This window comes from Canis lupus, chromosome 8, assembly GCF_048164855.1.
Source record: "Canis lupus baileyi chromosome 8, mCanLup2.hap1, whole genome shotgun sequence".
NCBI classification, from domain to species: Eukaryota; Metazoa; Chordata; class Mammalia; order Carnivora; family Canidae; genus Canis; species Canis lupus.
The window spans coordinates 58,136,970-58,149,651 of NC_132845.1; the positions used below are offsets into that span (position 1 = coordinate 58,136,970).

The 12,682-nt window shown below is 49.9% G+C and overlaps 1 protein-coding gene and 1 long non-coding RNA gene across 2 annotated transcripts in view; one reads left to right on the top strand and one right to left on the bottom strand.

Annotated features, from left to right (window-relative positions):
- Positions 1-12,682, bottom strand: part of LOC140638617 (uncharacterized) — a 75,274-nt gene that overhangs the window by 35,395 nt on the left and 27,197 nt on the right. The window lies entirely within an intron of this gene.
- C8H16orf82 (chromosome 8 C16orf82 homolog) lies at positions 466-7,003 on the top strand. The gene is made up of 2 exons (XM_072834006.1): positions 466-472; positions 4,952-7,003. Exons 1-2 carry the CDS (start codon positions 466-468, stop codon positions 5,485-5,487), a joined length of 543 nt encoding a protein of 180 aa, XP_072690107.1. The 3' UTR covers positions 5,488-7,003.

The window sequence follows — 12,682 nt, forward strand, 5'->3', positions numbered from 1 at the left end:
TGAATGAATGAAAATCAGAAAAACATCTGAGTTAGAAGTCATCCCAGTGTGTCATACTCAGAGAACTAATGCCTGACTTAGCCAGGGCTTCTGCTGGAATATTAGGGATAAATATAAAGGGGGTTGCATTTCTGGGCTACTGAAGCTCTTTCTCATCCCCATCAGGGCACACGGATGCTGAGATGCTGAGGGTAGACGCTGGGGCAGGAAGGCAGCCCAGAAGCCCCGGCAGACACCTTCAGAAATAAAGCTCAGTCCAATGAAATGCATTGGCAGTGTCTGAGCACGTGGCACATAGGTGTGTAAAGCTCACTCTGCTGTGGTAACAAATCCCCCATCTTGGTGGCTTAGCACAGACATCTCTTCTTGCCCACTGACATTACAAATACATTTGGTGGGGCGCAGGGGTTCTCTATGTACACAGCTACTCGGGGACTCAGGCTCCAGCCATTGGGAGGCCCCGCCATGTTCGGTGCTTGGCTTCCCAGGGCCCTGCAGAAAGGGAAGAGAGGGCAGCCCGGGTGGCTCAGCAGTTTGGCATTGCCTTTGGCCCAGGGCATGATCCTGGACACCCGGGATCAAGTCCCATGTCAGGTTCCCTGCATGGAGCCTGCTTCTCCTTCTGCCTGTCTCTCTCTCTCTCTCTCTCTCTCTCTCTCTTTCTCTCATGAATAAATAAAAAAAGAAGAAGAAGAAGAAGAAGAAGAAGAAGAAGAAGAAGAAGAAGAAGAAGAAGAAGAAGAAGAAGAAGAAGAAAGAAGAAGAAAGGGGAGAGAGAGGCAGATGTACATGAGGTGTTTCTATCTCAGGCCTAGAAGGGTGACATGTGTTTCTACAGGCCTAGGAGAAATGGGATGGTTTGCTGAACACAGAGCATTGTCTGTCATATCAGGAAAGGGCCAGTCTCCAGAATGTACAGATCACGGGGTCTGTCACCAGGTTTCCTGTCTGAGCCTTGCCCGGGATGCAGGCTGAGGTCCTGTGGGTCCATCATCTGTATGAAGTATCTGAAAGTCTTGAGGGAAAGGGAATTTGGAGAAAGAGGTTGGAATGTGTGTGTGGGCACAGGAGAGGTTTCGAGGTGGGGCAAACAGCAAGAAAGACTGGAAATCAGAGAGGTAGCTGATACCTGGCCCACAGAAAGAGAAAGGGCCTTGTGGAGAAGCACCCTCCAACCCACTTCTCCCCTGACATGGGAGTGTTGAGGCTCTGGGACCATGCACTTAGAAGGGTGCTGCTCTGTTTGGCCCTCAAGCACTTGCTCCCTGAGGGTATCTTGAAACAGCGTCTCGGCAGGTCAGCTCTGGTCTGACCCCTAGCCTGGACAGGGACAAGGGCACCGCCCTCAGGTGGCTTCAGGTGTACATAGGAATGAGAGGACTGGACCCAAGAATGAAAAGCTCACCTAATATGCCTTCCCAAGACTTCACAAGCAACCAAGAGAGACTTCCAGAAGGAGAGTGTTGGGTCAAGCCACAGCTATTTTTTTTAATTTATTTTTTATTGGTGTTCAATTTACTAACATACAGAATAACCCCCAGTGCCGTCACCCATTCACTCCCACCCTCCACCCTCCTCCCCTTCTACCACCCCTAGTTCGTTTCCCAGAGTTAGCAGTCTTTACGTTCTGTCTCCCTTTCTGATATTTCCCACACATTTCTTCTCCCTTCCCTTATATTCCCTTTCACTATTATTTATATTCCCCAAATGAATGAGAACATATAATGTTTGTGCTTCTCCGACTGACTTACTTCACTCAGCATAATACCCTCCAGTTCCATCCACGTTGAAGCAAATGGTGGGTATTTGTCATTTCTAATAGCTGAGGAATATTCCATTGTATACATAAACCACATCTTCTTTATCCATTCATCTTTCGATGGACACCGAGGCTCCTTCCACAGTTTGGCTATTGTGGCCATTGCTGCTATAAACATCGGGGTGCAGGTGTCCCGGCGTTTCATTGCATCTGTATCTTTGGGGTAAATCCCCAACAGTGCAATTGCTGGGTCGTAGGGCAGGTCTATTTTTAACTGCTTGAGGAACCTCCACACAGTTTTCCAGAGTGGCTGCACCAGTTCACATTCCCACCAACAGTGTAAGAGGGTTCCCTTTTCTCCGCATCCTCTCCAACATTTGTGGTTTCCTGCCTTGTTAATTTTCCCCATTCTCACTGGTGTGAGGTGGTATCTCATTGTGGTTTTGATTTGTATTTCCCTGATGGCAAGTGATGCAGAGCATTTTCTCATATGCATGTTGGCCATGTCTATGTCTTCCTCTGTGAGATTTCTCTTCATGTCTTCTGCCCATTTCATGACTGGATTGTTTGTTTCTTTGGTGTTGAGTTTAATAAGTTCTTTATAGATCTTGGAAACTAGCCCTTTATCTGATATGTCATTTGCAAATATCTTCTCCCATTCTGTAGGTTGTCTTTGAGTTTTGTTGACTGTATCCTTTGCTGTGCAAAAGCTTCTTATCTTGATGAAGTCCCAATAGTTCATTTTTGCTTTTGTTTCTTTTGCCTTCGTGGATGTATCTTGCAAGAAGTTACTATGGCCGAGTTCAAAAAGGGTGTTGCCTGTGTTCTCCTCTAGGATTTTGATGGAATCTTGTCTCACCTTTAGATCTTTCATCCATTTTGAGTTTATCTTTGTGTATGGTGCAAGGGAGTGGTCTAGTTTCATTCTTCTGCATGTGGATGTCCAATTTTCCCAGCACCATTTATTGAAGAGACTGTCTTTCTTCCAATGGATAGTCTTTCCTCCTTTATCGAATATTAGTTGACCATAAAGTTCAGGGTCCAAGCCACAGCTATTGACACAGTCCGGCCATATCCATGGGCTACTACTGACTCTGGTGTTACATAAGCCAGAGAGTAGGGGTGGGGTTCTGGTCTCGGCACAAACCCCCAGGTGTTCACTCCACTCCCCTGGCCCACTGTGCACTGTGACTGGGGTAGGTGGGATGGGGACAGGAGTGAGTCACAGTATACTCCCCATTAATTCCCAGCACTGGGGCACCTGCCCTGCTTTGTATTCATGTAGGGGCAGAGCCAGTCCTGAGCCTCAGCCTACGTGCCTGGTGCCCAACCCTGCCTCTCTCCTGCCAGCCCCCTAAAGCTAGACCTGGTCCCTGCTTCTCACAACAGTTCAGTCCCACCACACTACCTCCTCTGGCATCACTGCTAAGCCACCATGTCTGTCCCTTCCCTTCTGACCCCTAGCAGCTATGAGAAGCCCCTCATATCTCCCAGAAGGATCAGGATTTCCACAGCAAAAGAGATGCCTCCGTGTACAGCAGAGGGAAGCTGAATGGCCCCAGGCAACAGGAAAGGAATTCATAATAAAGACGACAGTGATAATTAACACAGACGCACTGATGACTGCCAAGGGGCTGAGTGGCACACTCTCCAAGGAGGGCCTTCCTCCTCCCCACACACTGCATCCCAAACAGAGCCAGCCAGCCCTCTCTAGACCTATACAGTCAGGCTAAGCACCAGGGCCAGCTGTCTCCCAAATGCTAAGACAACAGTTCAGTTGTTATGCTTCTTGCTCTTTTGCGGATCATGGCTACCCTTAAGAATCTGACAAAAGCTGTGACTCCTTCCTGGTGGGAAAGCATATATGTAGCTCATCACAAATTCTGCTTACAATTTCAATGAATTCCCCAAGCCCTTAAAACCCAACTATGAACCCTTTAGGGGACAATGAATTTTATTTTGACTCATCCAGTAATTCAGCAGAAATCTATTCAGCATCTACTAATAAGTACCCTGTCAGGTGTTCTCATCTACAATGCTACTTAGCCAGAGTAGCACACAGAATCACCAACGAGAAGCACACCAGGCAGAACCTAGCCTCCTGGCACGGTAGTGCTCCGTGCTGGCTGCACATTGGAATCACCTAGAGAGCATTTTAAAATTCTGGTGCAAAGCCTCACCCAGATCAATTAACTCAGAACCTCTGTAAGTGGGATTCAGGCATTTGTGGACCATCCTGATGTAGAGCCAGGGTAGAGAACCATGGTCCTAGAAAATCCAAACGTGTTTTTTAAAAGTTCCCTAGGTGGTTGGGATGCACACCCCAGAGCAGTTCATTCATTCATCCATTCAGCAAATGTCTAATGAGCATCTACTATGTGTCAGGCAGTATGCTGGGCATCGGAGTCACAGCAGACAATAAGAGATCAAAATCTTTGCCCTCACTAAGATATCTAGCAGAGGGAACTGGCAGGATGTAACCGACACATAAAAAGACTTGCAAACTGTGTTTGATGCCACGAGGCACATAAATTAGGAAGTGACACAAAAAAATTATAGAGGGACCTTGTTGTAGAGGCCAGGGAAACTTCCTGGGGGACACTTGAGGTGAAGCTTGAAGGCCAAGGGGCTGAGGGAAGAGCATTCCAGGTGGTAGGAATAGCCAGTGCAAAGGCCCTATAGCCAGCCAGAGCTCAGAATAAGAAAACAGCCAGTGTGACCCCCATTGAGGTGAGGAAGGAGTAGGGTGTGATGTGGGACCAGGCTGAGAGAGAGGAGCCAGACAAGCCGGGGCCTTGGAGGTCTGGCACAGAGTATAGGATAAACTCCTGACTGTCATATTCTCTCTGTCCTCCCAAAGTTCTCAGCATGGAACAAGAGGCTCGGAAGAAGTGGCATCCTAAAGAAATACAGCTCAGAAGGGGCTCAGCTGGGATGCACACCCAGGCCTCCTGACATGACAAAGCCGAGGTCATAGGCCTTGCATGCAGTGTCCCCAGCAAGGTGGTTCTCGCCACACTCTCTGGCCCTAAGCCCCTTCCTGCCCACCTCCAGCCCCAGCCACTGTTGTAACTGGTGCCAGGTCAGCATTGTTCTCCCTCCCACCCCACCCCGCCTCATAAACCCATCACCATGGGAACCGGGCCAGCCAATCAGAACACTCCCCTTTGAAAGGCCACCCTATAAATTGAGCCTCCTCTCCCCAGATAAGCCAGACACACCACTCACAGGCCTCCCAGGGCCTCCTCCCCCTGGATAAACCAGATCAGTTGCCCCCCACCTTCCTCCAGGGTAGAAACGGGGAGTCTGCTGCCTGGAATGCTCAGGGCCAAGCTCCAAGCCTCTTGCCCCCCAGCGTAGAGTCCCAGCCACCCACTTGGCCACACCATGACACAGGAGCAACTCAGAAGCCCCTGAGAGTTTCAGGGGGTAGCCTAAGAAACCCATGGAGCAGTGAGAGCGGCTTGCTGAGCCTGCAACAGTCCAGCTTGGGGAAATGCAGTGACAGTGACATCAGCCTGTTGAGCAGCGGATATGCAGGGGATGAGGAGAACAGTGAGGTCAGCCTGTTGGGCAGCACTCCAATCTTGAGGTTGCAGAGAAGGCTCCTCACCCAGGCCGGCAGCGCCCTGACCAGCCAGCTGTGCGCTGTTTACTCGCCCAGCCAGATAGGGAACCGGCTAGCCAGCCAAGCCCACAGCGTCAAGCAGACTGGAGGGGAAAAGTGAGACCAGCCTGCCCAGCAGCAGGGACAGCAGCCTGACCAGCATGAGCTTCATCAGCCTGGGCAGCAGTGCCCTAAACTACCGGGTGAGTAGTGGGCTGCTCAGCTCCGTCAGCAGCCTTCCCACCAGCCAGGCCAGCAGCTGCCAGAACATCCCAGTGGACGGCAATGTGCAAAGTGGTGTGCAAAGTAACACCAGTCCTCAGGAGGACAAGGCTGGGGGCAAGGTCAAAGCTGGCGACCAGGTTGCCAAGGGGGAGCAGCCTGCCCAGATGTGTATGCCTTTATGAGCAGGCCCACTGGCCACCAGGTTCTTGAAAAATACAGACGTGAGGACCCAGCCAACCTAGACTTCACCCAGAGTGGTTATTGCCAATACAAATGCCTTTAAAAAAGTATACACTGACAGTTCGGAACCATGGAGAAGCCTCATTTGTAGCAGGGTCCCGTGTAGCGAGAACTATTGATGATGAGCACCATCCACACTGACAATCAGCAATCGACGGTGAGACCATCTCTACTGAGAAGCACTGTTGAGGACATCTGTATGAAGAGCCATCGATGCTAGGCCTACGTGCATCAACCTCCCTTGGCCATACCATTGTGAGCCCCAGTGACCAACCATCCCTGACAGAAACCATCAATGACAAAACCATCTGTATTGAGAAACATCGAGGTGGGACCACCGGTGCCAAAACTCATTGGTGGGGACAATTGTGATCAGCAGCAAACCAACTCTATTTAGAACCATCTGAAGTTAGAAACTCCCATGAAGAAACCATGCTAAGCGATGAACACCATCTATAACCAATAGCAACCGTGATCAGCTCCGAAGAAGCAAGCACCAGCCACAGCCGGAACTGTCCGTGTCGAGAGCCAGCTGAAGGAAGCACCAACCGCGGGGAACCGCAGCCTTGGGGTTGCTGGATCCCTGTCAAGCTCGGTCAGATGTGCTGCCCACAAGAGCCAGCAGCATTCGGAGAGGACACTCATGACGGCTGTGTTCCGGGAACCCCATCCCTGAAGAGCATCCTCCAAGAGAGCTTTTCCCTTTCATTTTGAGCAGTGTTTCCAGGTAGCTTCAGCCCAGAAACTTCCCAGAAGCAAACGCTCCCCAGTGCCCCTTATCTATCTCTATGTGCATCTCAGAGGAGGAAGAGACAAGAAGGGAGGCCAGAGATCGTCTTTGTGGAGACGGTTGGACAGTGCTTCCTATGGCAAGACAATGCCATGATCAATCCTAAATGGTGACAGAAACCAACCCAGCCAAGAATGGCCGGGATGAGTCAGCTCTGGACCATTTAGCGAACGTGTCCTAGTTGGGTGGGAAGACTGAGGCCTCTGTCTGCCCTTTCTCAGGACAATGAAACCCTTCCCTGGGGGCTGACCACACAGACCCTGGGGAGTGAGGGTGTCCACTGAGGACTGGAAGTCAGAACAGTCAACAAAAACGTCCACTAGGTTCCAGAAAGAAAGCAGAGGGGGCACCAAAGACAATAAAAGGTGTCTGGAGAGGCTGAGTGTGTGTATGTGTGTGTGTTCCCGGCCGAGTCAGCAGCGAATTGCAAACACACCAAAGAACTATGTTGAGAGGAGGGCTTAGCTGCCAGCTTTGCTACCTTCCAGCTGGTGATCTGGGGCAAAATGCTTAACATTTATGAGCTTGGTTTCCTCACCTAGAATATGGGAACAATAACCCCTATTTCATGCATAGGTAGGATGGTTATGTGAAAATGTATATTAAGTATCTTCTATGCCGTACTAAATGTTTAGACCCTTCCCTTTCCTCGTTTATAAAATGGGCATGGCAGTTTCTGCCTTGCTTCACTCACAGGCACACAAGGATCAGGACTGCTAACATGGACAATGTATTGACCAAAACAAAAAAACCAAAAAACAAAACAAAACAAAACAAACACAAAAAGCAATAGAACCATAGCATCTGCTTAGGAGTCAGGATGGATCGGCAGATGGTTCGATAGGTTTCAGCCATCAACCCAGCTCTCTCGGTTGGAGAGCACCACGTGTCCTCCTCGTCTAGGCCAAGTCGTTCAGCAGGAGCAGAGCACTCATGACCTAGGCAGACCAGAGAAGCTCCCGGCAGGCTCTGGGGCTGCCTCACCTCCTCACATCCCCATCGCTGCCCTGCTCTCCTTTCTCAGAGGTGGGCAGAGGGTGCACAGAGGCAAAGCTGTAGGGACAGCAAAGCTGAGCACTGCACACTGGAGCCCTCAGCCTGGAGGCCACAGACTCCTTGGACATAGCGTGGCCAAAACGAGCTCACCACCTTCCCCTGACCGCTGCCTCCTGCCTCCCTTCTCAGCAAACGGCATCATCCCCCTCCATTGTTCAAGCAGGGACCCTTGTCACAATGGAGCCTGCCCCTGCCTCAGCCCCTGGTCCCATCAGTCCCTAGCATCTCCCCTCCCCCACTGCTGACCCCCTAATCCAGGCTGTCCTCTTCCCTGCCCCCCAGACCAGTGGTTCCCAGCCCCAGCTGCACAGCAGGACCACCTTGGGAACAATTACAAGATACAGATGCCCGGGCATCAGAAGTGTTTAAAGCTCCCCAGGTGATGATAATGTGTAGCCAGGGCTGGGAAGCACCGTTGCCCTTGCTCTATTCCCCCTCAAATGCCCTTTAGCCCCCTGGAGCCTAAAACTGACATAGGTATGGAGCTCTGGCACACTGGAGAACATGCACCCTGTCTAAACACAAGCCAGAAATCCAGAATTCTATGTAAAATCTCCTGATTTTTCAATATTAGTCACTAATTCTAATTCTTTTCAAAAAGAGGGAGGAGTCAATGAACATTTCTGAAGGTAGTTGCAGGACCACACACTCAAAGGCTTCTGCTCCTGAACAGAGAACGCAGAGATCTTTCTGACACAAAAATCTACCTATATTCCTTAACTGCTTAAAAACTTATGAATCCTCCTACTGTCCAAAGGGTCTGACACAGTATTCAAGGATCTTCAACAAACTGACCTAAATACATTTCCCTTCCTGGACTCCTGCTACTTCCTTCAAAACCTCGATATATACCACCTCAAACCTGTTGGAATTCACACGCAGTAAATTTACCCTTTTTTGCATACGGTTCTATGATTTTTGACAAGCATGCACATGATGGTCAGGCATCTGCCACCACACCCTGAATACCAAATAAGTTTCATCACACCCCCAAAATCTCCCTCTTGCCCCTTTTGGCCAGTTCCTCCCACCCCAGCACTGCTGACTAGTTTCCTGTCCATATGGTTTTCCAGAATGTCACACACGTGGAATCACACAGTACATAGGAGCCTTATAAGCCTGCCACCTTCACTTAGCCATTTAAACAGCCACATTGTCTGTTTAGTGCTGAATAATGTTCCACAGTCCATCAGTTCTCTGGTTGAGAGGCATTTGGGTTGTTTCCCAATCGAGGAGGTTACGAAGCGAGTAATAAACATTAACGTACAGGTTTCTGTATGAACATAAGTTTAGCATTTCATTTGGGTGAATACCCACAGGTGGGACTGCTGGCTGGTACGTAAGTGCGTACCACATTGTAAGAACCTGCCAAGTCACTTTCTGAAAGTAGCTTTACTTACAGTTGTCAGCACTTTGTCTTTGTCAGGGTTTGGGTTTTTCATTTTGCTCTCAGTCTCTATTCATTGTCTTAACAATAAGGAGTAGTTTGTCTCAGTCTCCCATTATTAACTCAGTTTTATACATGGGGAAACTGAGGCACACAGAGGCCAATTCTGTGTACATGTGTGGTGGGGCTGGGATTTGAACCCAGGCAGTCTAGCCCCAGAGTCCATGATCTTAACCATTAATTGCTCTACCTTGCCCTCCTTGCTTTGGGCATTTAGGGCCATGGCATACCCAGGCGACAGGCCTCCCCCACATGCAGAGCCCCCAGCCAGCTGTGCTTCGAGCCCCTTAAGCATGGCAGCTCTCATTGTATGTGTCTGCCTCCCTGACAGGTGTCACTCCCTTACTCTTCCTTTATCATCAATGCCCCTTGCTCATCAGTGGCAACAATGGTTGCAAAATGAATGAATGAATGAATGAATGGTAGAGACAGTGAGTGAAGGATAAACAGCTGAATCAGAAGAAGAAAGCTGGGTCCTCCAAGGTCTGCACTCTAGCAACTACATCCCACTGTCCGAAAACAAATGTGGCTCAGGATTCAAAAATTAAACACCGTTCCATGTGCACGCCTGCACCCTCGGCACAGCTCCAGCCTTCTCTCACTGTCTGCCCAGCAGCTATGTCTCAACTCAGCTCTCTCCCACCCCAGCACGGGGGACACAGCAAGCACTTGAAGCAAGGACCATTTTTCAAGTGGGTATGGTGATTTTTTCTTTCCTGTCCACTAGCTTGGCGTTCAGGGTGCAGCGGGGTTGGAATGATGGGTTGGCTGCAGGCGCTGGCTCCTGAATTATTAACTGGGCCGGGGAGAGAGTTGCTTACAAATGCTGTCCATCCAGCAGCCCAGGCAACTCACAGACTTCAAACAGTCCTGGAGCAGGGAGGCGGGAAGGGGAGGGCCTCGCTCGGCTGGTGGGCCTCACACACTGACCAGATCTGAAGCCTCCCTTCCTGAGCACTCCCTTGGCCTCCATCTCCCGGCCCAGCCTGGAAGAAGTTTATTTTTCTTGAGTTTTTCACACCATGGGGCCTGCCCTGTTGGAGTCAAGCACTGGACCTCTCCTCCCCTGTCCACTGCAAAACTGTGAGCGAAATGAATTGAGTCTAGTGATTAAGGTTCATTCTGAGCCAGGAGCCTGGTGGGTAAGCCAGACTCTTAGTCTGTGGCTCATTGTGGGGAGAGAGCAGAGCAGGGTGTCTAGAAACAGAGCCTGAGATGGGGGTTCTTGTAAGGTTTATGGAAAGGGTGTTTCAAGGAGAAGCACAGTAAGAGACACAGGATGGGGCTGGAGATTGGCCTCAGACAGACCCCGTGGGGGGCTCTGGAGCATCTACTGAAGCTTGGAGTAGGTCCTACCATCAGCCAAAGGGAGGCAGGCCCTTTGTACCTCCACACCCTCACCAAACATAACCTCCTGGGTGGAACAGCTCCAGTCCAAACAGGCAACTCTCCAGAGAAGGGAAAGCTGTGAGCCATTAGTGGCCATGTGGGGCCGGCGGTCCAAACTGGTACAGTGTCTCCAAAGAGTGATCAGGACCCCAGCTCCTCTGGATCTCCATTCCACCCTCCATAGGATGAAGTCTGCATCCTCATGGTCCAATGTGGCTGCCCAAACTCCACCAATACATCTCCATTCAACACATCAAGGAGAGCAGGGGGAAGAAGGAGAGAAGAAAGGCTTGACCTTCTTTTGTGAGGAGACTCCCCAAAAGTCTCATACAACACAGCTACATGGAGCTGAGGAAGTCCAGTCTTTATTCTAGGAAGCAATGTGTAGGAATAAAAACTGGCTTTCTGTTACTAATAATGGCGGAAGGAACAGATATTAGGTAAGTACTGCCTCCCATCCATTCTCCCCTCAGAAGCTAAAGGGATCTTTTTAAACCTCTAAAAAGAATCACTCTTTTACCTAAAATCTTCATGGTAGTGGGCAAAAATGACCCTAATGTTTAGCAACTCCTTGCATGGAGAGGAAGAGTCTACTTTTTCATCCCCTCAACCTGGGCTGATCTCGTGATTTGCTCTGACCAACAGGAAGTGATGCTCTGCACTTTTGGATCTAGGCCCTAGGAGGCCTGTGGCTTTTGTTCACACACTTTACACTCTCCAACCATCCTATCACCAGGCCTGGGCTACCCTGTCACCTGAGGAGAGTCTCCAGCAACCACCCCCGCCATCCTTACCGAGGCCATCATAAACCAGCCAGCCCCACATGACCCACCAGCTGAGCACAGACGCTTGAACAAGTCCACCTACGATTAGCCGGGCCTGACTCAGACCAGAGGAGCCACCAACTGAGCCCAGAACAAATTTTTGCCCTACAGGCCAGCCCCAGCTAAATAAGATGTAGTTGCTTAAAATTATTACGTTTGGGGATAGTTTGTTACACAGCCAAAGCTAACTGATAATGCTCTGCTGACCTTCCCCTGCTCTCAGGGTAAAGAACAAAATTCCCGCCACCACCATCAAGGGTCTGACCTTTGCTCACCATTCCAGCCTCATCACAAAACTCATTCCTCTCTGTGAGGCCTTCAGTTCCACAGACCCACCGACCCAGGACCTTTGCAGCAGCAAGTCCTCTATCTAGAATATGCTCTGCCCCTTCACCTGGTTACTGACTACTCTTCCTGCAGAGCTCAGCTCCCATGTCACTTCCCTGGGGAAGGCTGTCCTGCTCCCACCACCCCACCAGTCTCCCCAGGACACACTCTCAGGCCACCACGTCCCTCTCTTTTACAGCACGTAGTGCTGGTTGTCACTTACACTTCCTTGTGTGATTCTTGGATTAAAATCTGCCTCGCCTATAAGTCTCCCACTCCATAGGAGCAGGGACTGGGTCGATTTTGCTCACTGCTGTGTCCTTGGAGCCTAGAATAATTGCTTTTCACAGTGGGTGTATCATTGTGTCTCCAGCATCTTTAGAAGCATGCTCTGCACACAGTAGGTGCTCAATACCTACTTCACAATGAATGGGTTGAATCAGCATTGCTGGGGAAACTGGTCAAACCTTGGTTGTAATATTAGTTCTCAAAATATGAAAGGTGACAATACGGGAAGCAACAGAGGTTGAAAGTCGCACATTCATCAAATTTGTCAAGGTCATAAATGTGACTGTTGACAAGAGTTACCTTGTGGGCTCATCTGAGTCTCTCCTCAATGGATGTCAGTTGGACTTTGTGAAAACTTGCCTAGAATCCTTTTCTTCCTGATGAAAATCCTTCGCTTCCATATCACATTAACCCCAGTGTGGGCACAGGGTGGCCTCAAGCCAATCCTAGACTGGGCAGTGATTTTGAGGACAGACTCTGGATGCAGAATCCCTGGGCACCAGTCTTCGCTCCGACACATGCAAGGAACATGTGCCTTCACCTTCTGGATCCTCAGGGTCATCCATCATCATCATCTGTAAAAGGGATGAAAGCAGGTCCTCCGAGGGATGGTAAAGGGTAAACTCATTTGTGTAAAGCCCTGTGGGGCCCGGCGCACAGAGTAGGCCCTCAATAAACCTCAATGACAGTTGTCATTGCAATGAGCCCAAGGGCCTGCGTGACTCTCCTC